At 33.6% G+C, this 26,136-nt stretch overlaps 4 protein-coding genes across 4 annotated transcripts; 3 read left to right on the forward strand and 1 right to left on the reverse strand.

Annotated features, from left to right (window-relative positions):
* The first annotated feature begins 76 nt into the window (after positions 1-76).
* Positions 77-2,364, forward strand: LOC114756826 (pentatricopeptide repeat-containing protein At1g14470-like). Its single transcript, XM_028945769.1, is given in 2 exon segments — positions 77-98; positions 101-2,364. Coding segments are annotated over 2 exon segments (2,286 nt in total).
* Positions 2,365-3,438: 1,074 nt separating this feature from the next.
* Positions 3,439-8,025, reverse strand: LOC114756836 (PHD finger protein Alfin1). Its single transcript, XM_028945780.1, has 5 exons — positions 7,537-8,025; positions 7,393-7,425; positions 6,400-6,628; positions 4,035-4,161; positions 3,439-3,941 (listed from the first exon to the last, which is right to left on the reverse strand). Exons 1-5 carry the CDS (start codon positions 7,634-7,636, stop codon positions 3,672-3,674), a joined length of 759 nt encoding a protein of 252 aa, XP_028801613.1. The 5' UTR covers positions 7,637-8,025; the 3' UTR covers positions 3,439-3,671.
* Positions 8,026-11,356: 3,331 nt separating this feature from the next.
* LOC114756817 (GTPase Der) lies at positions 11,357-16,939 on the forward strand. The gene is made up of 9 exons (XM_028945760.1): positions 11,357-11,796; positions 11,964-12,348; positions 12,449-12,673; positions 12,979-13,238; positions 13,518-13,738; positions 13,951-14,076; positions 14,541-14,726; positions 15,741-15,878; positions 16,310-16,939. Exons 1-9 carry the CDS (start codon positions 11,646-11,648, stop codon positions 16,625-16,627), a joined length of 2,010 nt encoding a protein of 669 aa, XP_028801593.1. The 5' UTR covers positions 11,357-11,645; the 3' UTR covers positions 16,628-16,939.
* Positions 16,940-23,343: 6,404 nt separating this feature from the next.
* Positions 23,344-24,141, forward strand: LOC114756857 (early nodulin-75-like). The gene has a single exon (XM_028945795.1). It carries the CDS (start codon positions 23,344-23,346, stop codon positions 24,139-24,141), a length of 798 nt encoding a protein of 265 aa, XP_028801628.1.
* Positions 24,142-26,136: the final 1,995 nt, after the last annotated feature.

Raw genomic sequence — 26,136 nt, forward strand, 5'->3', positions numbered from 1 at the left:
AGAACTTTTGGGCGTGCCTTACTTGAGCGTATATATTTGTTGCCAAGAGCAAGAGCGTGTACGGACGTGCCTTGGCATGTCACATTTGAACAACATAGCCACCAAGTAGCCAATCTCAATCATCTAAGACAGCTCCATGCCCACCTCATTCACCATTCTCTCACTACCAAAAACCACTGGGTGGCTTTATTGCTTTCCCACTGCACTAACCTGCTCGCACCATTCACCTATGCTCGTTCTGTTTTCTGTTCTGCTACTGTACCTGATCTTCATGTCTTCACTTCCATGCTCAAATGCTATTCTCAAGTTGGTGCCCAAACTGAAGTACTTCTGCTCTACAAACATATGCAATCACTTGGTATAAAGCCTCCTGGGATACCCTTTTTCCCAGTTTTGATAAAAGCTGCAGGAAAAGCCAGCTTCATGTTCCATGCTCATGTAGTGAAATTGGGTCATGTTGATGAGCGTTATGTGAAGAATGCGATTATGGGTGCGTATGCGAAACATGAAGGTATTGAAATTGCTTGGAAGGTGTTTGATGAAATGACTGAGAGAAGTGCTGCAGATTGGAATGTGATGATTGGTGGGTGTTGGAAGTGGGGCAATGAGGAGGAAGCTAGGAGGATTTTTCATTTGATGAATGATTCTGAGAGGAATGTTGTTACTTGGACCACTATGGTTACAGGGTATGCCAAGTTAAGGGATTTGGAAAGTGCAAGGGTGTATTTTGACAAGATGCCAGAGAGAACTGTGGTGTCTTGGAATGCAATGTTATCAGGGTATGCTCAAAGTGGAGCTCCTGAAGAGACTTTAAGATTGTTTGACGACATGCTTGATTCTGGGATGGAACCAGATGAAACAACATGGGTTACTGTTATATCATCTTGTTCATCTCTTGGGGATCCCTGTATTGCTGAGTCACTGGTCAGAAGGCTATACAGAAAGAAAAATTATTCAAGTTATTATGTGAGGACGGCGCTGCTTGATATGCATGCAAAATATGGGAACCTAGAGGCTGCTCGGGACATTTTTAATCAACTAGGTATGCATAGAAACATTATCTCATGGAATGCCATGATTTCTGCATGTGCAAGAGTAGGGGATTTATCGTCAGCACGATACCTCTTCAATGAGATGCCAGAGAAGAATACTGTCTCATGGAATTCTATGATTGCTGGTTATGCTCAAAATGGCGAGTCACTCGCAGCACTGGACCTGTTCAAAGAAATGATCTCCCGTAAAGATTCAAGACCTGATGAGGTGACTATGGTTAGTGTTATCTCTGCTTGTGGACATCTTGGGGCACTAGAGTTGGGTAATTGGGCTGTGAGCATCCTGAAAGAAAATCACATCAATCTCACCATCTCAGGATACAACTCTATAATTTTCATGTACTCAAGATGTGGCAGCATGGAAGATGCCACAAGAACATTTCAAGAAATGGAAACCAGAGATGTGGTTTCCTACAACACATTTATTTCAGGGTATGCAGCCCATGGCCATGGACATAAAGCTATAAATCTACTGTCAAAAATGAAAGAAGAAGGGATTAAACCAGATCGGATAACCTATATAGGAGCACTGACAGCATGTAGTCATGAAGGATTATTATTAGAAGGCCACAAGGTTTTTGAATCAATTGAAGTTCCTGATGTAGATCACTATGCATGCTTGATTGATCTGTTAGGCAGAGTGGGTAAACTAGGAGAAGCAATCAAGTTGATTTCAACCATGCCAATGGAACCCCATGCTGGAATCTATGGCTCCCTTCTAAGCGCTTGCCGAATTCATAAACGAATCAAACTCGGGGAACTTGCTGCAGCAAAACTGTTCAAGCTTGAGCCACATAACTCAGGCAATTATGTGTTACTATCAAACATATATGCTTCAGCTGGTAGGTGGGAAGATGTTGATGAAGTTAGGAAAACAATGACAAAACAAGGATTGAAGAAATCAACTGGGTGGAGTTGGGTGGAACATAAGGGTCAAATGAACAAGTTCATAGTGGGAGACAGATCACATGAAAGGTCAGATGATATCTATAAGCTTCTGATAGGTCTGAAAGTTAAGATGAGAAATGCAGGATATGTAGCAGATAAAAGTTGTGTATTAAGGGATGTTGAAGAAGAAGAGAAGGAAGAGATGGTGGGAGTTCACAGTGAGAAATTGGCTGTTTGTTTTGGTCTACTAGTTAGTGAGATGGGGACAGTAATAAGGGTAGTGAAGAACTTAAGGATATGTGAGGACTGTCATACAAGCATCAAGATGATATCTAAATTGGAGGGAAGGAAAATAATTGTGAGGGATAATAACAGGTTTCACTGTTTTAATGATGGGCTTTGTTCTTGCAGAGATTACTGGTAGGGAAAGATATTGTAGTTTTTATAGTTTCATTCAATTTTGAATTTGATCATTGTAATTTGAAAATTGATAATTAAATCACTTTAATTCACATCATTTTTCATTCAAACTTTGTTACGGTATTTTTTCCCTCGATATTTTGTCGTTAATATAAAATAACTTTACTTCATTATTTATATTTATTATTTTCATCGCCATAAGTCATGCATGTTTAACTTTTGTAAAATTTACCGGAGTGATATTTAAATGGAAATATAGAACAAATAATAATATCATCTTCCCTTATTGATAAATCTCCATATATAATATGATAACTCTTTAACAAACAGGCCTACTATTCATCCATAAAAAGTACAACTCATTCCTTTAATTTCACACAACACACAAGATATCCTAAAACTTCATTGCCGATACTATTAAAAAAAAAAACATAATTTTTGATGAAGTTGAGTCACTCATCAAGCGGCTTCTAAGGACATTGCCTTGGTCAAAACTCGAATTTCTTCACTATTCCAGCATTAAAAGGAAAAAAAATTTGGGCAGCGAGAGTAAACGAACAGTATTAACATCACCCCTTGCCTGTATCAAACATTCTTTTGACGCCTCACATCAAAAGGTATTTGAAATTTTTTTCACAGCAATCAGTAAAGAACTGTATGTTTTAACTGCAACTATGATCATAACCGCTGCTCTCTCACCAGAATTCAAAATAAATGTGAAAAGGAGAAAATTTCTAGCTAGTCTGGCCACAACTCGTGATCAGTGTTCAACAGAGAGAAAACCACAAAATGGCAAAAAAGAAACAAGACTCCTGCATCATCTCAGCACAGCAGATGAATCTTGGGCGTCTTCATGGTAGCTCCATTTAAGCAATGCTCAAAGTTGGAGCCTCTTAGAAAACTGAAGCCAAAGATTACTTCAAAGGATCTTCATGCTTGAAAAGATGATATGCAGTTGTGACTGATATCATCTATCAGGTGTCAGCATCCTGCTTTTTCATTTCTAAACTTCCAAGCCTTAAAATATATCACATGAGAATAAAGAGATGAATAACAAACCGTAACCGTACGCAGGCAATGCTAATTAGGCTGATCATCAGCACTACAGAATATATTGATGACAACATCTTTGTAGGCAAGTTTTACTTCAACAGACAATTCTCAAAAAGATTAGACGAAGTAGGATTTAGAAATTAACATTAGCAAAACTTGACATTCTGTCTGCAAAATCATTAAAGTTCACATCTAGATAAATTTGTTATCAAACATTCTGAACCTTGTCTGTTTTGTTCAATCAGTGATTGAGAGCTTCTAGACTCTAGCCCTTTTGTTGCTACAGCTTGGGCACTTGTACTGCTTAATGTGCTCAGCCTTAGCAGGAGTAATCTTGACACATTTTCCATGGAACCATCTCTCACACACGTCACAACAGATCCAGAATTCATCATTTGCATAGTTATCGCCACATGCCCCACACGTTGCACCTTGTTCGTCATCTTCATCTTCTTCTCCACTCTCATCGTCTTCTTTGGGTGGTGGTGACATCTTCACTACCTTGGCCTGTGACTCAGATTGGCGAGACTGTTGGAAGGGAGCACACAAACAGTAAGTACAACAACACAAACACAAACACAAACACAAACCAAGAAAATGTAATTGAATACTGTGAGCCACCTTCCCACTTGATTTGCTTTTGCTACCATTGCTATGAGCAGCTGAATGATCCTTTGATTGCTTGGCACTTCCTGTCACAACTTCAAATATCGTTGGGAGATCATTTATCATTTGAAAAAGCCTTTTCCTGTATATAACCATTTGAACTAAAATTAGAAGCATATCCTACACAGAGTAAACTGTAACCTAGGTGGGGAATCATACACAAGCATTAATTCCCCCGCAGATGCATAAATAATATAGCTTTGAACAGGCAAGACTTGCAAATAGTTTCTTCAAGCTCATGAAAGATCTAGCTTAAGACCACAGAAAACAGTTAGCTTCAGAAGAGTGCTACTAAAGTCAGGCCATCATATAATGCTTTCAAAACAGACGATATAGATTCAAACAACTAAATGGCAACATAACCAACTCCATAGGCAATTCACAACACATCATAAAAAATAAAACTACCTCCTAAACGGGCAACGGCACATCAACAAAGTCATTCTACATAAAAGAACACAACATTTAATATTAAGTATTAATTATTACTTAATTGTCCCTAAAAGTCAATCTGCCACTCTAACCAATGCATAATTAACTAATCCTCTCCCTAATGCAGCTGTAGGTCAGAAGAGGAAATGCCTGACTCTTACCAAATAGCTAATAGATGTAGCAGAGGTACAAATAAGAAAGCAACCAAGGTAAGTAACTACATATCTCGGAGAGAAAAATATACCCTTGAAGATACAGAAATTCCTTCCCACATTTACAGACCAGAGAATCGCAACCGCACAAATTTTTTTTATTAAAATTATGAAACAATGTGTGTATCCCCAGACAGAATAACCTGGTGTATCCCCAAAACATGTGATGTAGGTTTGTAATCTGGAAAGGAGAAACAGGGAAAGAGGGAGAGGAACAGTGTGTGTATCCCCAGAAAAAAGAACTTGGCGTATCCCCAAAACATGTGATGTAGGTTTGTAATCTGGAAAGAATAAACAGGGAAAGAGGGAGAGAAAGAGAGTAATAGGAAACAGAGAGGGAAAGAGAGATGAGAAAGAGCTTGCTGAATATCTTCGCTGAACATTTCACTAGGGATCAGAATCATTTACACAGCCTTGTGTGTTCCTATTTATAGACATTCCCTGTTCTTCACAAGTAACTAATCCCATCAGCTAAGTCCGTCATTTACAATAATACAACAGCATCCTTCAACGGCAAAGTGATAGAAGATTTAAAGGGGAAAAAATTGAGTTGAAGTGACAAGCACAATCAATATGGATCCAGACCTAATCATAACATGGGCTACATTTGACAGTACGTCGTTAAAAGAAGGCAAGTTGACAGATCACCACGCCTTAAAGTGAAATATAATAATATTCTTTACACTCTTGCTTTTCATTCATGTAACAGGGCATTTAGTTACAACTTAAAGTCATACATTTTACATTACAATATTTTACTCAAAAAGAAATCCCAAACATAGTTTTATTCAGAAGTTCGAAATTGGATTGAAGACTTCAACAGTGCTACATCCCCATCATGGCATCACCCCATAATTATAATTCAAAAGCACACTCAAAACTTTAAATATCACGTAAGCCTCAAAAGGTTCCAGGTCCCATGAGGTCAAAGACATTAGTGAAGGGATCTATAACATGAGAACAGTGTCAACAAAATAGAAGCTACACTAGAGAGCAAATAAAATAAATGTTTTATGTTATTATCCAGTTCCTAAGATAATATATAGAAACATAAAAGACAAGCAAGGTTGAGAATCCACAGAACAAAGAGAAGCTAACAAGTTATTCTTGTAATTAGCATAAATAGGCACGAAACAAGGTCTTCTATGATTCAATATTTACAGTTACATAAAGCACAAAAAGCACTTAAACGAAGAATCTAAAAGCAAGTACTAAAATTGAATTAGCTCAATGATGTATCATCTCAATTATTCCATGAGTTATGCTCACCCATGGTGATGTTTGTCTGTGCATATAACAGTCTTATTGATACTTACACAGAACAAAATATTTAAGATATTGAAAATATAACAATAGATCAGCTGACTGAAAAATTCCTTCAAAATACTACCTCCAGTCTGAAATATAAGATCCACATTGTAGTGCAATACTGGAGGTAGTAATTAATTAATATATTACATAATTTGTTTCACTATATACATTCCGCTTTGCCTGAAATTAAAAAACATTTTAAACTAAGATGTGCAAAAGAAGTTCTGGCCAGCAAAAAAAATGTACAAAAGAAATCCAGAATTAAGACTACACAAAACAAAATGAATATGGGAAAGTAACGTTTCAAGGCTTCAAAAGAATAAAAACATGTTACATAGGAACATAATAGGAGTTACGACCCTTACCTCTCATTCTTACCAAAGCCAAATCGAGCACCAAAATAGAAAGCAACAGCAAGCAGCCATGAGTCACTGTGAACTGCAACAAGTGATAACCAGTCCTTCTCTTGCATCCCATCCCTAGCAAAGTTTATACCTAAAGCTGGCTCAGGAAGTTCAGGAGGCACTTCCTCAACTGGCAAATTCACTTGCCATGTTTCATTAGGAAATCCATATAGACACAAGTTCTCCTTCTCTACCAAAAGAACAATTTAGGATTAAGAAATAACGCACTGTATCCAACAAACACCGTAAGAGTATCAAGCATCAATTTCTCCATAAGGGACTGATGGTATCACAGGGAAGTAAATATTAAGAAGCCACTAGAATCACTTAAACTTTAAAGAAGAATCCATAGCATCAACAATGCTACTAGCATAAAGACAGAGGAGTCTTCAGCTGCCAAATAGAATACAAGCTCCCAGGAAAAAAAATAAAGATAACAATGGTGGTATGACATGCACTTATATCTTGTTGCATCGTGTTAACCAACAAAATTATTTTGGATAGTTTAGAGCAAAATGAAAACACTACCCCACGCAGTGCGTGAGGGTCCTCCAAAATGACACCGAGCAGAAAATATTCTTAACCAATCTGCCAGGTCGGAAATGGTAGGGAGAAGTTCCTCAGCAATCACTGAATCATGGACAAGTATTTCTAGAGAGAGCCCTCGCTACAAGTATTTATTAAGCGAATGCTGTGAGCTTGTGCCAGAGTAACACAAACAAGTACCGAAGCTTAAAACCACGAATGAATAGCTTAAATTTCACACTACTCAAGACAGCCCTCGCTACAACCAGTAGGCACACGTACCAAAGTGAAACAAACATGAGTGAAACACATGCTCTAAGAAAAATCACCTACAATCTATGGAGGATGAAATCCCAGGAAAAAAAAAAGGGGACAAAAAACCAAAAAATAAATAAATAAATAAAGGAAAAGAATATTGAGGTAACCCACCAGGGTCGCACTGCTGGTAGAACTTTTCGACATCTGCAAAAAGAAAGACAACAAAAAGCTCAGAAGAACAATATGAGTAAACATAAGAACTGTACAAGACTTTTCTTGATTATCGAAACTCAGAAGAAGAAGAAGAGAGCGAACCCGTAGTAAGGGCCTTAATCATTCCAGCTCTTCTGCCCTTAAAGTCGCTAAAAACCTCCTCTACTGTTCGAGGTATGGGATGCGACGACAAGCCTTCCATAATCACTCAGAACAGGAAGCACAAAATTTTCGAATTCAACTATTATATACGCCCAACCCAAAAATCCCAGTTCAAATTCCAGTAAAGAACTACAAAATGTTCCTTCTGACGCAGAATCCCCAAATAATTCAAGCAAAAAGCAAAATTGAATAAGTTTTCTGTCGCTCGCAATAGTTATAGGCCTAGGGTTTTTTCTCCTCTTTTTTACTCAAACTCCAGCAGATTTGGGGAGACGGGACACTGCGGATCCAAAGAGAATCTAGAGGAAGTGAGGAGAGGAGTGATCGAAACGGAAAAGAAGCATTGCAGAGACATAAATATAGACTTGAGAAAAGAGTGGAAGCTTGCCACTATGGCGAGTGACGAGACAGTTGGGCTTCTCTCCTGCAGACGACGGATTCGAGAATGAAATAATCTCCGAAGCTAATCCAAATTAAATAGTTGACTAAAAAAATTCAGATAATTTTATTTCCTATATATATTTAATATAAAAATTCTACCAAAAATCCTAGTACTCCTCTAGTCCTTAATATAAGACCCAATTGTTGAGTTAGTTTTGGTCTTAAATACAAGACCCATTTATCATATTTATCAATTTTCTCTAAATTACCCCTATAGATATTATCTAAACCATAATTAAGTAGAAGGGGGAGAAAGGTATTAAGAAAGATGATCATAGTGTTTTAGGAAAAACATGTCACATTTTTTATAATTAACTAACTTACCTAACTTCCTTAATCTAATCAAATTAGTCAAATGGGTCTTATATTAAGGACTGGAGGAGTATCATATTAGTAGTTATAATTCATAATTTTTTTAAGTCGGACATGCCATTAAATAGTCATCAAAATATGATGGTAAAAAAAACTACTCATCAAAATATCAAACATCAAATTATATTGGTTTACTTATTTTGTATAATATAATATATACTTCTTATTTTAGACATATTAATTCAAAAAGAAAATTATTTTTTTGAAAAATTATTAATTTTGTGGCCCAGAAAAATTATTATCTCCAGTTTTTAATATAAGATCTTGTTTGACTTTTATTTTGGTCTTAAATATAAGACCCCAATCTATTTTGTCTCTCATATTTATACATTTTTTTTCCAAAATAGTCCTTTTAATAATAATAATTCTAGCCAATACACTTGATTAGTAATGATATTTTAGGAAAGACAACACCTATTTAGTACAAATAACTAACTTAAATTCTTTCTTTAATTTTCTCAAATTAATCAACTAGTTTTTTATAAATAGGACCGGAGGTAGTATTATTTTATATGCAATATAAATTTTATAGGAAACTCATTACATATGAATTATAAACAATACATGTATAATTTTCTTTAAATCTGATGCCAAGTATGAACTCATAATATATTTGAACATAAAAATTCAAAAAAAAATACTATATTGATCTTCAAAATAAATTTTGATGGTAAAAATGATGTAATAAGAGTACAAGAAGAGCAATATTAATCAATGCGATTTCTTTGATAAAAAGACCTTTTAATCCATCTGTGACTTCCATTAATATTTCTCAAAACTTTTGATATGGGACTTTTTCACGTTTATACCAATGATTTCAGGCGTAGATTGTATCATTGGTCCGAGTTCCAAATGGCCTTTAGCGTAAGGCATTACATTGCTAGACCAATTCTTTGTTAATTATTTATATACATATATTATTATATAAATTCATCATATTATTTTTTATCTAATTATTATACCACCGATTTTACTATTGTTCAGAGTGGATGAATTTTGTCTCGCTAACTTTTTCAATTTGATACTGGGTTTGACTTTTAAATATTAATATATGCCAAATCCAACTCAAATACTCTTCCGGTCCTTAATATATAACCTAATTGTTAAGTTAGTTTTGATCCTAAATATAAGACCCATTTCTTATATTTATCAATTTTCTCTAAATTATTCCTATAGATACTCCATCAACTATAATCAAATAGTAGAGGAAAATGGGATATTAAGGAAGATAATTATAGTATTTTAAGAAAATCATGTCACATTTAAAAGGTGACTTAAAATACAGATAAGCCCGATTCAGTTAGAAGGTGTTATTTGGGAGGGCGTCTGTTGTATTGGGCTTGTGAAAATTTAAGCTAGCCAGTCGTACGTTTAAAATAAGCTAAAGAATAGAGTTTATGAGTAGCTTATTTTGTCCCACTTCTAAATTAGGGTTCTGACATGCTCAGCAAATTTTTATTCCCTTTTTCTCTCCCTTTTGCATTATTTTTTCCAGAGCATTTTCTCTAAAGTTTTCAAAATTTAATTAACTCAATTAATTTCATTTCTTCATATTAAATTAATTTAAATTTATTGTATTATCTCAGTTCATTTTTTTTCCATATTTCACTTTATATTTAAATTATTTTTATGATTTCTCTAAAATTTTAAAATTTAATTCACTCATTAAATTTGACTTCTTCATATTGAATTCTTTTAATTTTATTGTATTATGTGAAATCATTTTTTTTTAAATTATGTTTGATTATTTATTAAAACTCACACCCATTTTAGTTATTTTACAACCATAATCTAAACAACTTTTTACCAATCTTACTTTTACAAACTGGCTTTTTTGAATTCTAATCCAAACACAAATCAACTTATCAAATTTAGCTTATATCCAACTTTACTTCTCCAAAAGCTACTTTTCCAATCGCTGATCCAAACGGGCTCTTACCTAACTTGTTTAATCTAATCAAATTAGTTAAATGAGTCTTATATTAAGGATCGGGGAGTACTTATGTTTAAGTAGGCAAAACTTATTTCATATTTTCATTAGAATTAATTGGCACTCTTTTTTTTTCTTTTTTCCTTTTTGGCTATGCATAAACATTCTCTTTTTATGCGAGGCAATTCCATTTAAAGTCATGTGGCATAAATTTAAATATTACTCTTTCGATTCTTAATATAAGACCTAATTGTTGAGCTGATTTTGGTTCTAAATATAAGATTCATTTATCATATTTATCAATTTTCTCTAAATTATCCCTATGGATACTCCGTCAACCATAATCAAATAGAAGAGGGAGATGGGTATTAGGAAAGATGATTATGGTGTTTTAAGAAAAATGTGTCATTTTTCTTATAATTAAAACTTTCTTAATCTAATCAAATTAGTTAAATAGGTCTTATATTAAGAATCAGAGGAGTATTGGTTTATTATGTTATGAAAGATTAGTCTCCTACGTCTACTGGCACTCAAATCATGATCAAATGACATGTAATTTTTTTTTGGTGATACAAATGACATGTAATTTGCTCGCACGCCGGATCCCACTTCTGGGCCGACCCCGCTTATTCTAATTTCGCCGGGTTGAGTGTCGGATAGATCCGGAAGCAGAGGGTTTAGCGGTTTATGGAAGGCTCGGAAAATGAGACGCTCTAATTTGTCGATCGAAGCCTCTCTCAATTCAAACATCTTTTCCAATATATACACACGAACAAAATCAAATCCCAAACTGTACATACCAAACGGGATACACTTTCTCGTTTCTTGCTCTCGACGGCGTGACCAGCTGCGGCGGAACAAGCGGCGAACGATGTGGGACACGGGATGCAGAAGACACAGAAAAGACGCAGGAGCAACTAAAGGCGTGTGATATTCCTCTGTAGTTCATCTTTTCCTGGTTCGTGTAGGGCCAAGGAAGGCAATTAAGCATATAACCTGGGGCTTTGCAGGTTCCTAACCAGCCACCTCCCTCGCGGGTTTAATAGAATAGTTGTATGATTAAGTCAAGTTCAACATTTCAGGGTGATAGCTTCCACCTTTAAAGGCTTGTGGTGGAGCTAGTGGAACAACTGTAAAAGAGCCTAACAGTGGAAGTAAAAAGTTGAGATTCGAAGTAAAAATTCAATCTTACATCGTTTTGGGGCCATTGCTTTATTGCATATGTGGCATAGTAATATCACCATGCGATTTGTAGAGAAGCACTTCTTGGGTTGATCATCCGTCGATGTAAAAGCTGATACTCGGGATGTCTCATTTATTGTTGGGAGCCATTTTGGTCCGGAGGCTTAATGGTCTTGGTCTACTATGTAGACGTGCTTCTTTACAGAGGAACTTGAGTAACTTAATATCTGATTCTATCAGAGACAGGCACTCCTTCGGTGCCAAAATTATCTTCGGTATGTGATGAATCCTTCTTCCCCACGCCCCTCCGTTTTTTTTTTCCTGGTGTATGCTTCCTGTTCTGTTATGAGACCGCAATTTCCAAGAGTAATTAAAGATCATGTTGTTTTTGGGAGGAGATGGGTTAAACTTATTTGATGATTGACAGCTTGTTGCTTTGCAGAAAAACCTTTTAATCGTTTGCTCATACACGGCTCAGCAGCAAACTATTTGGATTGCAATGGTGGCTTGATTATTTCAACTATTAGTACTTCTTGTTCGGTTCTGCATGACAGGGGATTTTGTACCCTTGCTGGGGAGAAACTGATTGAATCTGATTTGCACGCTACTGAAACTGAAAACCATTCGGTGAAGTCTTCTGCTGACTTAGATGATGGTTGTACCACGATAGGCTGTTTTGAGAAGTCTTGTGATGATTCTGGTGATGTTTTAGTGACCAAGAAAACATATGAAAAACCGGTGGATTTCACTAAAATCGAAATTGCTAAGCTCCCTGTTGTTATGATCATCGGTCGCCCTAATGTAGGGAAGTCAGCATTGTTTAACCGGTGAGTACTTTTTTTGGTAGATCCTTAGTTTTCTGTCAATTAAGGCAAGATACACAACGTTGAACTCTGATCACATTTTTGTGTGGATGATAACTTTTAGTTTGATCCGGAGGAGGGAGGCTCTGGTATATAACACACCTGATGATCATGTTACTCGGGACATACGAGAAGGGGTTGCCAAGTTGGGTGATTTACGGTTTAAAGTGTTAGATTCGGCTGGATTAGAAGCAGAAGCGACTTCGGGGTCAATCCTTCACAGAACAGCAGGAATGACTGCTAGTGTATTATCTAGGTCTCAGTTTGCAATCTTTCTGACAGATGGAAGGTTAGTTTTAAACATGAATTGCATATATATAAGCCTTTTTGCATGAATTAAGTTGTCTGATTGCTGTCTGGCTTGATGATCTGCATTATACTTATGGGAGCTTAGGCGACAATGTGCTATGAACATTAAAACTTAAATATATTTGAAAACCAGAGGAAAAAAACACTTCTGTATTTCATATTTTAAATGTAACTGACGTCTTGTCACCAATCCTTACAATTTTGAATTGCAACTCTTTAATGCAAAGTGCTAATTCTGATTTTGCTTGAATATTTTTTCCATTTATTATTGACTTTTCTGACCAGATTTGGACTTCATCCTCTTGATTTGGAGGTTGGAAAATGGCTGCGCAAACATGCACCTCAAATCAAACCTATTGTAGTGATGAATAAATGTGAATCACTCTTTGATGCTAGTGGTTCTCTTATGGCAGCTGCTTCTGAAATGTTCCGTTTAGGATTTGGGGAACCTATTGCCATATCTGCAGAGACTGGGTTGGGTTTGCCAGAGTTGTATCAGTCTCTTAGGCCTGTTCTGGAGGATTATATGCTTCAAGTCTTAAATGGTAAGATAACCCCAGTTTTAGAGTAGATTTTCCCATCTGATGATGAAAATGTGATTACTACGCACTTATTATACCTGTTAATTGTATAGGTTTTAAACTTTGATCACTATGTGATGTATGTGTCTTTTCTTTTCATTGGAGCGGGTTGTTTGGCCAATAATGTATTAATCATTTTTTTATGAGATGATGAATATGCAAATTTGATCTCATTAAGTTTAATTGTTGCTTTGCCATCTTTCTGCCTTGAATTCATTCAATTTTGAATAATTGTGGATGAAGGAACGCAGGATGATAGCCACGGTGAAGACAGCTGTTCCACTGAGGTTGATGAAAGTAAAATTCCATTGCAGTTAGCAATTGTGGGACGGCCCAATGTGGGGAAATCAACCTTACTAAATACATTGTTACAAGAAGACCGTGTTCTTGTGGGTCCTGAAGCTGGTCTGACAAGAGATTCAATCAGAACCCAATTTGAATTTCAAGGCAGAAATATTTATCTTGTATGTACGCATTAATTTCCCTGTTGTGTTGGCTCTAGAGTTGTGGTATAATTGGAGGAGGTGGAAATATTTCTGCGAAGTATGAACCTTGACTCTAGTTATAGGACAGATTACTTTCTTTATACTTTTTATATGTTCTCGTGGCATTAGATAATTTTATAATCTTCAAAACATGGTACAATAATATTTACATTTAATTTCTGGTCATTCAGGTGGATACCGCTGGGTGGCTGCAGAGGACAAAACAAGATAAAGGGCCATCTTCCTTGAGCATCATGCAATCAAGAAAGAATCTGCTCAGGGCTCATATAATTGCTTTGGTACTTGATGCTGAAGAGGTATGCCAAGTATACTGTGGGTTTAGGTTTGTGCAATTCAACTGTAATGTTACCAGACTACAATTGGCATGCAAAGTTGCACTCTCATGAGGTCTATTGTTTATCGATGAAATTTTATTGTTTCCGTAAACTCATTTATTGCTTGAAAGGTTCTACCTCATTTGATACTCAAATTTTGCTAATTGTGCTTTGTGTTATCTTTTCAGTTATGCTTTTTCTGAAAAACATGCATGTTATTCAGTATCTTTCTTACTGTTTCACCCATTTGGTGAACATTGTAATGTGGGTGATGTATGAATTAGGAATAACCGTATATAGGCTAGTGGTTGACTTTTGCTAGGTGAATGACCAATGGGATTTTCATATCCTCACTGTAGAATTTCATGATCTAATATGTGTCTCCCTTTCTATATGCTTATCACATCCTTTATTAATAAACTTATCCTGCAAATTTTATTGGCTAGATTGCAAATGCCAGACGAAGTATGAAACACGCTGAGGTAGTTATTGCTAGACGAGCAGTAGAAGAGGGACGTGGTCTGGTTGTGATTGTGAACAAGATGGATCTTCTTAGAGGGAAGCAAAAATCTTCATTATACAAGAAGGTTATGGAAGCTGTTCCTCAAGAAATTCAGACAATTATACCTCAGGTTTGTTTCTAATAAACCAAATGTTTGATATATTTAAGATCCATTGTTTTGGCTGTTTGTAATTCTGACATAAGAGAGAGGGAAAGAGAGGAAGCTAGAGAAGAGAGACAGCAAGATACAGAGAAAGAGATATAAGACGGAGACAGGAGAAACAGGGTGATCACATTTCCATTTACCAAAAGCCTGATTACAATCAGTCCCTAAGCCATCTATTTATAGCCATTAGCTCCCAATGGTCATCTCTCATTGTTAACCCAACTAACCCTTAACTAACTTCCTTTATTTGTTACAATATCATCACATTGCCTTGAAGTATTATCAATTTTTTTCATAGTTGCCAAAATCATATATTTGGATATGCTGTTTAAACCTCATGGTTCAAAAAGAAGAGAAATCTCATGTCCAGAAAGAAAGAAAGAAAATCCGTCCAACAGTCTCTTTCCATCGCTCAAATCAACCACACAATCTCTTATGTCATTTCCTAATTTTCTTCTGAGACTCTGACCATTTGGCAGATTGAACATAATTGACTCAAACAAGGAAAAATTCTTACTTGTGAATCTAGGTGTTTTCAATCGGAGGGAACAAATTAATAGTGAAAGACTCTCTTTCTAACTGGCTTCAAAGAGAATGCAGAAAAATGTTTATCCTCACCCTTGTCATTCCCAACTCTCTCAGGCACGAACTGTTTGTAAAGTATATAACGTTGGGTCAGAATTGCTGAAAAATGACATTGGGGATGTGTTAGTGCTGACTGTGGAAGCCTTGCGCGTACAAAAATCTGTTAGTACAATGCAATTATGTTTAGATGGTGAATTATGATCTGCAAGCTTAGATGGTGTATCTAGGGTTTAGTGCTTAAGTATAACTGCCGTTTTGTTTTTGTTGCTTTCATATAATGAAGTTAGACTATGTAACCATTTTGGTATCTCCTCATGTGGGGGATGAGTATTATTTTACCTTACCATTCAGTTTTATTATGGTTTTGTGGTGACTTTTGGCTATTGTCTGCAGATAACAGGAATCCCAGTTATATTCACTTCAGCTGTGGAGGGGAGAGGCCGGACAGCCGTCTTGCGGCAGGTTATTGATACATACGAAAAATGGTGTTCCAGGTTACCTACAGCACGCCTGAATCGTTGGTTGCTTAAGGTAAATATTAGGAATTATATGAAATTATTCATAGGTCCCTAAGTTTAATCTTTTTGTAATTATAATCTATCACTAATGCATTGTTTAATATCATTGGAACGAAAGAAAAAGAGCGGAAGAGAAAGGAGAAGAAAGGATAGAGAGAGTGTGGACGAGTTAGTTACCATTTTGTTTGGCATGGTACAGTGAAAAAATAGACATTTTTCATCTCTTATCTCGTTTTATCAAGGAAAAGGAAGGAAATACACATAAATATGTTAGATTACTTTGTCATCTCCCTGTTAACAAGATAACAAAAATGGGATTTTGCCTTTCGTTTCATCTGCTTTCCATCCTAACAATTAAATGATGTATTTTCATGTGACATTGTTAATAAACCTGTCCATTGCTTTTGTTTATCAACATTTAATATCTTATATTGGTTTTATTAGGTTATGAGCCGGCATTCTTGGAAAGATCAAGCAGCTCAGCCGAAGGTCAAGTATTTCACGCAGGTCAAGGCACGGCCGCCGACGTTTGTTGCATTCCTGCGTGGAAAGACTGAGCTTTCCGATACAGACATAAGATTCTTAACAAAATCCTTGAAGGAAGACTTCGATTTGGGTGGAATTCCTATACGGATCATGCAGCGGTTTGTCACTAGGAGAGATAGTAGTTGTAGCAGTGGCAACAACAGCCAAAAAAGCAAATCTGTTGGCAAAATGGTTGAAAGAGTCTCTTCTGAAAAGAGAAGCATGTTGGTTGAATGACCAATTTTCAACCCAATATACAAATATGAAGAAGCGAAGTTGTTAGCAAAAATGGTAGAAAAGGTCTCTCATGAGAAGAGACGCACATTGGTTGAATGTCAATTTTGAGCCAAAGCTGCAAAAAGAAGAAGGGCTGAGATTAGGTTTTGTTTTTCTTGCCAGAGAGCTCAGATTAGTCGGATGCTTACAATGTATTTGCTTCGGTCCTAAATATAGGATATTTTAAATTCATGCATATTAAGGAAAGATGGTGCTAATCTTAAAAAATTATCCCAACATTCTACTTTATATATTTCTAGATTTTATCATTGGACCTAGTCCTAGAGGTTAGTTCTGGTCAATCAGCTGACATGCGAGAGGGGCATAGTGTCAAAGATAAGGTTGCGTTTTTTCGGCCTGAAAGATAAGGATGGCTTTGGATGACAAATTCTCTAGAAGAATGTATAATGCTCCCTCTTGGACTGATGATAGAAGCCTTTTTAAAAGAAATTTTTTATTCTTTTTATAAGACCTTTTTTAATGAGTATTAAATATATTTTTTAATAAATGTTCATATTTAGTGAGGGTAGTGAGAAAATATAAATTAATATGATATTAAGATTTAGTATAAGTAATGAGAGAAAACAATTTTAATGCTTTTAATTAGTTTTGTTGATAATCAGATTTATAATTTTTTGAAATTATTTTTATTGATTGCACAAATACTACGGGGCTATTTCAATGAAATGAATGATATTTTCATTGCAAATAATTAAGAAGGATATATTTAAAAAAATTAATATATTAATTTTTATAATATTTAAAAATTAGGTGTAAAGTTGCAATATTTGTACGTGGAGAGAGTATTAAAAATAAATTATTGGTGATATTTAGTGGGGTTGACAAAAAGGAATCACGGTATATTTCACATCTTCAACCGTCTGACACATATCCTCCTACGTACTACGTAGTACTGTAAAGGAAACACGTAAGACCAGATAATAGGTAAGATATTACAATTTCTAAACTTCTAGAACGAATAAACTTCACCGTATTTAGGTTGAGTGTTGGAATATAAAATCACAACTTTTTCTCTTCCCTTTCTTTAGATTTTCCTCTCTTCAAGTATATATTACCTCCCGTCTTTAATATAAAACCTCGATTGATTTTTATTTTAGTCTTAAATATAAAATTTTAATCTATTTTGTCTTTCATATTTATGTTTTTTTTCCTCAAAGTGGTCCTTGTAATAATAGTAGCTCTAACCAATATATTTAATTAGTAAGGATATATTTTCAAAGTAGTCCTTATAATAATAGTAAGGAAATACAATACCTATTTATTACAAATAACTAACTTCACTTATTTTCTTAATCTCTTCGAATTAATTCGCTAGCTTTTATATTTAAGACCGGAGGTAGTATTTTTTCCCTATTGATCACACCATTTCTATATATTTATTCTTTTTTAATTGTTCTCTAGAAATTTTGACAATTATTATCCTCGTCACTTTTTTTTTTTGGCCAACATAAATGAAGAAATCACTAGATGAAGTAAAGTTAATTATATAAAGATAGGTGAATATTGTCTTATTTATGCCCTTACTAATAAAAAAAAATGAAAAGATACTTTTTATAATTTATTTATGCCGTTGATCTTGTTTTCTCATACTCTTAGGGAAGATATTTTTTCCGTGGATTATTTAACGAAACTCTCTCATAACATGAAGACTTGTTGTTGTGTCCTTAATTAGCGCTGTCTGTTGAGGGATGCTGATGAGGGATGTTTGACTTGGATTGGGCTTGTTTTGTTTTCTTCAATATAAACGGCATAAAGTACATTATTGAAAAAAGAAAATTTCAACCAATAAGGATTAAATGTAGCAGAGTACGCTAACTTCTTACAACAATATCTTGAATATGATTATCTTCAACGGAAGGATACATGTACCTAGTCAAAAAAAAGAAAGAAAGAAATTTTCAACTAGTATCAGATCTTATGCTGTCTCTGATTTTTAATATAAAATCAAGTTAACTAAATTGAGAAAATTAAAAATCTTAAAAAGATTATTTAATTATAATATATGTTATATGATCTCTTCAAGATATTTATATATATCATTAGATTACACCAATTTATAAGCTGAGCAAATTAGTTTGGAAAAAACAATAAATATAATACTTTATAATAATTTATTTAAGTCTTAAATTAATCAATTGGGTTTTATACTAAGAAGCGGAACTAATATTTAGGGTTGGAGGTAATACTCGTAATCATAAAAATTTTAGAAAATTTCTTATAAAATCCAATAGCTTGAGCTTGATTGTATAATAAAAAATTTCTTTTCATTTAAATCTTTTTTTTTTACGAGCCATTTCAATCCCTATTTCTTCTTCAAATTCTTTCAAACGTTACAACTCACAAGTCCTAACCACTTAAAGTTACACACGCATGTATGTATGATGGATAATCAATTTATTAACTCATTCAAAAAATGAAAATTGGAATCAAATACCCTAAAAATTACAAATAATAACCCAAATTACATGCATAAATTAAATGCCCATAACAATCTACAAATAATATATTTTATATGGAAATAATTATATTTGTTTTAATAAATAAAATCAACTTGTTGTATTTTTAAATTTTCTTTTAGAAGTGTTTTTGGGATAAGAACAACCCGAGCTAGATTGGATTGGCAATTAGACGAGAAGTTAATAGTGAATTCAGTCTTGATCAGTTCAACTTATTAATACCATATAATGCTGAAAGAAGGAAGTAATAATTTATCTTTCTTGATAATAGAAATATGGGTTAAAGTGTAAATTAATCTTAAAAGTTTTCAGTATTCGGCACTTGAAAAAAAATTTTGCTGCAAATTTAACATAAGAATTTAAAAGGGAAAATCCCAAAAAGTGATAGCTAAATTTCAAAATTTCAAATCAGTACTCGTTACTACACTCATAAAAAAAATGACTACATTCAAAAAGCAAATGATAACCCATTTTTGTAGTAATTCCTGATTTGGCATTTTGAAATTCAGTAGTAACCTTTTTGGGATTTTCCCAATTTAAAATCATAATAATATTATCTTTATTATTAAAAATGTCAACAATCCACATTATTATTATTATTTTAACTGTAGGAGGTAATATTTCTATAATTTTAAACTTCCAGGTAATCAGCTCTCCTGAATAAATTTTTTTTTGAGTAAATTTGTACTTTAACCCTTAAAATATTAAATATAAAGAGAATGTCAGAAAATAAGTTTTAGCAAAAACAAGTATGCACAAAAGACATATAAACTTCTAATTTATTAAGTTAAAATCTAATTATTCCCAAAAAATCGAACTGAAGTGCTGAAAAGATCACCGATGACTTATTCTCTCCGGATAAAAATTTAATAAATAATTTCTTTTGAGTTTTTATGTAGGAATTTTCTTAGTACTTTTTCGTTGTAAAAAGAATTTAATCATGTACACCGACTTGCAATAATAAAACTGAACAATTATGCCGTCGAATTATTAGTGCGTCGTGGCCTAACAAAAGGTGTTTCATGAGCATATGGATAGGGGATTGAGATGTGTCCGTACACTAATGCTTCAAAAAAATAGGTATAATATCTATCCCCTTCCCATGGTACGTATAAGAACTTAAAAAATTGATTTTGATTCTAGATATAAAATTTTCATATATTTTATATTTTATATTTATTAATTTTTTTTGTAAACACATGTATTTTTTTATTAGAGATAATTATGATCAAAATATTATTAGGTACTAAATGTGAGTATCTCTTTTAACAGGAATTCAAATATTAGTTTATCATATTATGAGAGATTAATCCATCTCCCTAGACTTCAGTTGTCAGGCCGTGGCCCAATTAGATTAGCATATTGGTGAACTAGTCTTCAATAAATTAATCTTTATTCATAGAAAAAGCACACATAATCTAACGAAACAGAATTATCAAGACACAGATTTTTTTTTGATAGTATCAAGACACAGATTTAACATAATTATTTTTAACTCTTTTCAAGCTCAATACATATAATTCAATATTTTTTTAGTCCATCTACTCAATTCTTGATTAGACAGATTAGAAAACTAGATTTCCAATACACTGATTTAAGGGGGTGTTTGGCAACTTTTAAAAGTACTTTTAAGAAGTACTTTTCTGTAAAATGAGACAAACTCTTCCACATATTTATTTTGTAAACTGTAAAAGTACTTTTGAAATCATGATTTAGTTTCTATTCAAATACCCCTTAATCAACTTACCAATTGAAGTTAAGTTTAAGAAAAATAATTATTTCTTTATAATATGATGAACCAAAACCCGAACCTCCGCCAGTTCAGCAACGTTGGCCACAGCTTAGAAGTAACCCAGTTTTGGACGGATAATTGGCCTTTATCATTGCAAGCGCGTGAAACATGTATAAGTCTGCATCCCTATGTGGGAAATGGAGAAACAAAAACCCACCCAATTTGCTAGGCATACGTTAGATTGAAAAATGTTTTATATTCAAAATTATGCAATTATTTAATGCTTTTGAAGTGAAAATCTGTTTGCAATTTTAGAAATTTTCAATTTGAAATGATTTTTTTTATCACTACTTGATAATTATTTGGTAACAATTAACAACTAATTTATATTTAAATATTATTGAAGACTAATAGAAAGCATATAAATATACACTAACTCTGGTCCTAATTATAAAATATCATTTGTAGAGTTTACAAATGAGGTCAATTTGAACCAAAAAACTAATTAGATAAAAAGTGATGTTTAGCATAATTTTAAAGAGTACTGAATTTTTGTTCAAAGATCACTTTAAAAGTCGAATTTTTTTTTTTCTAATTTCTGATTTTTTGCATCTGACTTTTTTTTTTAATATTTAAACCCTTTTGAAACTAGCTTTGTAATATATCATCTAAACATGTTCAATTTTTGTCAAATATAAAATCTATCAAAATATAAATCACATATATTTACTGACTTTTACATCAATTTCAGTTTATAAAAGTAAATTGAAAGAACAGTTACTTTTACTAGTGTTAATCTAAACACACTCTCACAAAATTTAAACCAAGGGTCTTGTTTAAGAGATATCAATTTTTTTGAACCTCGACCATATTTTTTCTTCGAGTTAGGTGACAGTTTTCTCATAAAGTCATGGGCTTTTAGTTACCGTTCATACGGTAGAGAAGAATTTGGACTTTTACTCTTTACATTCCACGTTAAAAGCTTCAATATAGCCTCATTTTTGAGCGTATATATCGAGTTCCTTCAATTTAATACTCCTCCGGTCCTTATTATAAGACCTAATTTAACTTTTTATTTGGTCCTAATTATAAGACCCAATCCATTTTGTCTCTTATATTTATGCATTTTTTTCCAAGATAATCCTTCTAATAATGATAGTTTTAGCCAATATACTTAATTAGCAAGAATATTTTAGGAATGACAACACTTATTTATTATAAATAACCAACTTAACTTACTTCCTTAATCTTCTCAAATAAGTCAATTGGGTCTTATAATTAGGACCGGAGGAGTATTATTTTTATTTGGGTAAGAATATGCCAAATGAAATGGGTTACTATTATCTATCACTGACTAAAGTTTGGGAGAATTACATTGAGAACCCATCCAAGAGAAATAAATAAATAAAATCCTTGAAATCATCAAATTAATGAGTTTCAAGAGACTTCATAGTGAGAGATTCTACTTTCAATTACTAAACTGCCCTTATCTCCCCCCTAAAAACTATCAAGTTTGTTTAGTAATATGCAGTGACAATTGAAAGCATAATTATTAACAACTTAATATGAAACAATTGATAACTATCACAGCAGGTATTAACAATACATTTTTTCAACACTAGTAGTATGCATTGACAATACAACAACTAACAACTATTGTGGCATATATTAACGACACATTTTCTTAACGTATTATAAGGATTTCAAGTTAAATATGCTTATGCCGAGTCCATTAAAAAAATGTGTTATTAATACTTACTACGATAGTTGTTAATTATTGCATCTTTAGTTGTTAATAACTACCATTTTAGTTGTCAATACATACATGAAAAAGAAAATGAGGATAACTTAGTAATTGAACAAGTGGAATCTCTTACAATGAGATACCTTAGGATTCAAGTTAATTTAATGATTTGAATGGACTTTTTGTATTTATTTCTCTTGTGTGGGACCATAGTGCAATTTTCTCTTAAAATTTTCATGTAAAACCGTTGATTTCTTCATCGTTCACATGATGAGGAGGAAGTTGAAATTTGAGTCTTTTTGCACTCAATTAAAAACTGAACCGGTTAGGACCTTCTCGAATTCATTTTCTTCTATTTGGAAGAAAGACTCCCATAGTTAAGAAAGGCAAGAAATTGACGCTAGATTTCAGTGAACAAGAGGCGGTCGAGCATGTGGAATTTGGTGGGCCCAGAAGACTAAAACCATCAACTAATTTAAGTCACGAAATTCAACTAGAATTGAGCACTTGGATCACAAAAGGACACAAATGTACACGCACAATATTTCAAACTTTTCAACTTCATAGAATCATAAGCACTCCTGGAGTATGAAACCATTGACAAGCAAGCGTGCAGTGACATGATTAGTGACGTAGCAAGCCTTTGATCTTCTGCTATAAAAGGCCATATGCATTTCCTTGTTCTTGCACCATCCCAACCGAGAGAGCAATCTGCAAAAAACATATGGCTTCTAGTACTAGTCTACTTGTGTTCTTCCTAGGACTGGTCTTTCTGATCAGTCCAATGAGAGCAGATTTCAATCATGAGCCTTTTCCTGATCACAAAACACCAAAGCCTATTGAGAAACCTCCACAAAGAAAGGCTTTTCCAGGACATCGTTTATCTGAGGAGAAGCCATTACCTGGAAATAAGCCTTTCCCTGAACCCAAACCAAAGGGCGAGAAGCCACCTCCAAAAACCAATCCTCCTTATGACCACAATCATCCTGGACACCGTTTATCAGAGGAGAAGCCATTCCCTCAACCAAAACCAAAAGGTGAGAAACCACCTCCAAAAACCAATCCTCCTCATGACCACAATCATCCTGGACATCGTTTATCAGAAGAGAAGCCATTCCCTAAACCCAAACCAAATGGTGAGAAGCCACCTCCAAAAACCAATCCTCCTCATGACCATGATCATCCTGAACACCGTTTATCAGAGCAAAAGCCATTTCCTGAACCCAAACCAAAAGGTGAGAAGCCACCTCCAAAAACCAATCCTCCTTATGACCATGATCATCCTGGACACCGTTTATCAGAGCAGAAGCCATTCCCTGAACCCAAACCAATGGGTGAGAAGCCATCTCCCAAAAACAATCCTCCTCATGACCATGATCATCAAGGACACCGTTTATCAGAAAAGCCATTTCCTAAAAATAAACCTTTTCCTGAACCCAAACCAAAGCGTGGAATGCGTTCGATTCCTAGAAACAAGCCTGAATTACCTCATAAGCCTCCCCATAAGCCTCCAATGAACTGATCAGTATTTTATGTATGCTTTGTATGATATGTTTATGATGAGAATAATGACGGTTTGTATATACCGTTCATGGACTTGCTAGTTATACATACATGTTATTATCTTGTGAGCTTTGTGATTGTTTCCATAGTCCCTATGAGATCCGGGATGCACCAGTTATTGGTGCTTGTTGTGTATGATATTTAGTGTTAATCTATATTACTTTCATGGTTTTGTGTTATGTATCTGTTTATTTTATTTTTTTTCAATGTTTTATTTTACCAAACTTATTTCTTGCTAATGTATAAAATTGAAACGATACAGAAAATGACAAACATAATTTATCCTAGAAAATATGGAATTTTGAAAACAAAAAGTAATATTAAAAGTTGTTGCCACAAATTGTGATACAAATCTTATCATTAGTTGGTTAGTTTTTGGGAATAAATTTTGAAAAAATTGATATAAAAGAATTTTGTGGGAAAATGATTTTGTAACTAAAGAAAATGATAGAAAAAGAAGTGTGATTGTTTGAATATATGACATTTTAATATGGGAAGCTGACTCTTTATAATGTTAAAATGAGAGAAAAATCTAAATTGTCATTTTGAAATTAAGGTAAAATAACAAAACTATCCTTTAATAAAACTATTAGAAAAAAATTCAACCCCCCACCAGAAGCCTACTGATAGTTGGCCACCACCAACATCCCCTTATTGGCACCAGAGCTCTAGTGCCGGTTGCTAGCGAGGTGGCTGCCAACATGATTTTTTTTTGTGAGAGAATTTTTTTAAAAAGAGGTAATGGTATGACTACTCTTTTAGGTCATTAATAATTTTTGTATGGATATTGACCATATTTTATTTCCTCCATTTCATCTCAATAGCCTTTCCAAAAAAGATGAGATCATCCGCAAAAAGAAGAGATGAGATAGTATTGGGTTGTTAACATTATGAACATCTTTTGACGTTTCTAACTTATTCATATTTCCTTTATTGTAAATGAAAATTTTTTCTCCCCAAAAAAAATTAGAATAGTTATCCTTTTTTACTCTTATTATATATATAATAAATAAAAACATCACGGTCAGTGTCGGATTATAAATCTTCAAATATGGGGAAAATGTTAAAGTTGAGTTAAATTAGCTTCTCATGCGATCATCTTATGGTGTCCTACATTTATTGTCTTATTTCTATTTGATATTAATAGCTGAAGGTATCTAGGGTGAGAGAGCAACTTCTTGAGGTTTCATATAAAAGGAGCCCCCTTATTTTTTTCAAACTAAAAAAATATTAACAAAAATAACAGGGGAGAAAAGGGGGAAAAGCACAAAAATTTAATGTGAATATTAATTCTACATATATAGCACTTACGCTACTTCTATTTGGAAACCTCTTTTTTCTAGTTAGGTCATGAAGCTTAGTTTCTTAGTCGAACAAGATCATAAAGCAAAGTGAACAATTATATATAACAATTACTTCTCATAACAAGCTTTTTCTTAAAACAAATATTAATTTTGTAAGGATAGAGTTAATCCTTATAAAAACAAACACTTAGTTCATTAAAAAGTTATTGATTTCATTCCACATTTATTTTGTTAAAGTGATGATTTTGTAACATCCTTGTTATGTAATAGAAAATAAACGTTAATAAAACTTATTTTTAAGGAAACAACAACAACAATATGATAAAAATAATAATTAGTTTATAAATAAACATATTTAAGTATACGATTTTTCTAATCTTTTTTATCTATATTTTTTTTTAAAAAACATCTCCCACGCATTAGTTATAAAATAAAGTTTGAAGTTTTGTAGCATGGTTCTAATATCCAAGCATACATATGTTGCAACTTCCAAGCAACCATGCAAACACGTGAAAGACCCAAAATATATGAACGTTTTACAAGTTTAATATACTGCCTTTAGTTTTTAATATAACAACTACTTGAGTAATTTAAATAGATTAAAAAAAATTTGTTAAATTATTTATAACAAATTAAGTTGAATTTCCTAG

This window comes from Neltuma alba, unplaced genomic scaffold (genome assembly GCF_004799145.2).
Source record: "Neltuma alba isolate B1F8T4 unplaced genomic scaffold, ASM479914v2 tig00001412_pilon, whole genome shotgun sequence".
Taxonomy (NCBI): domain Eukaryota; kingdom Viridiplantae; phylum Streptophyta; class Magnoliopsida; order Fabales; family Fabaceae; genus Neltuma; species Neltuma alba.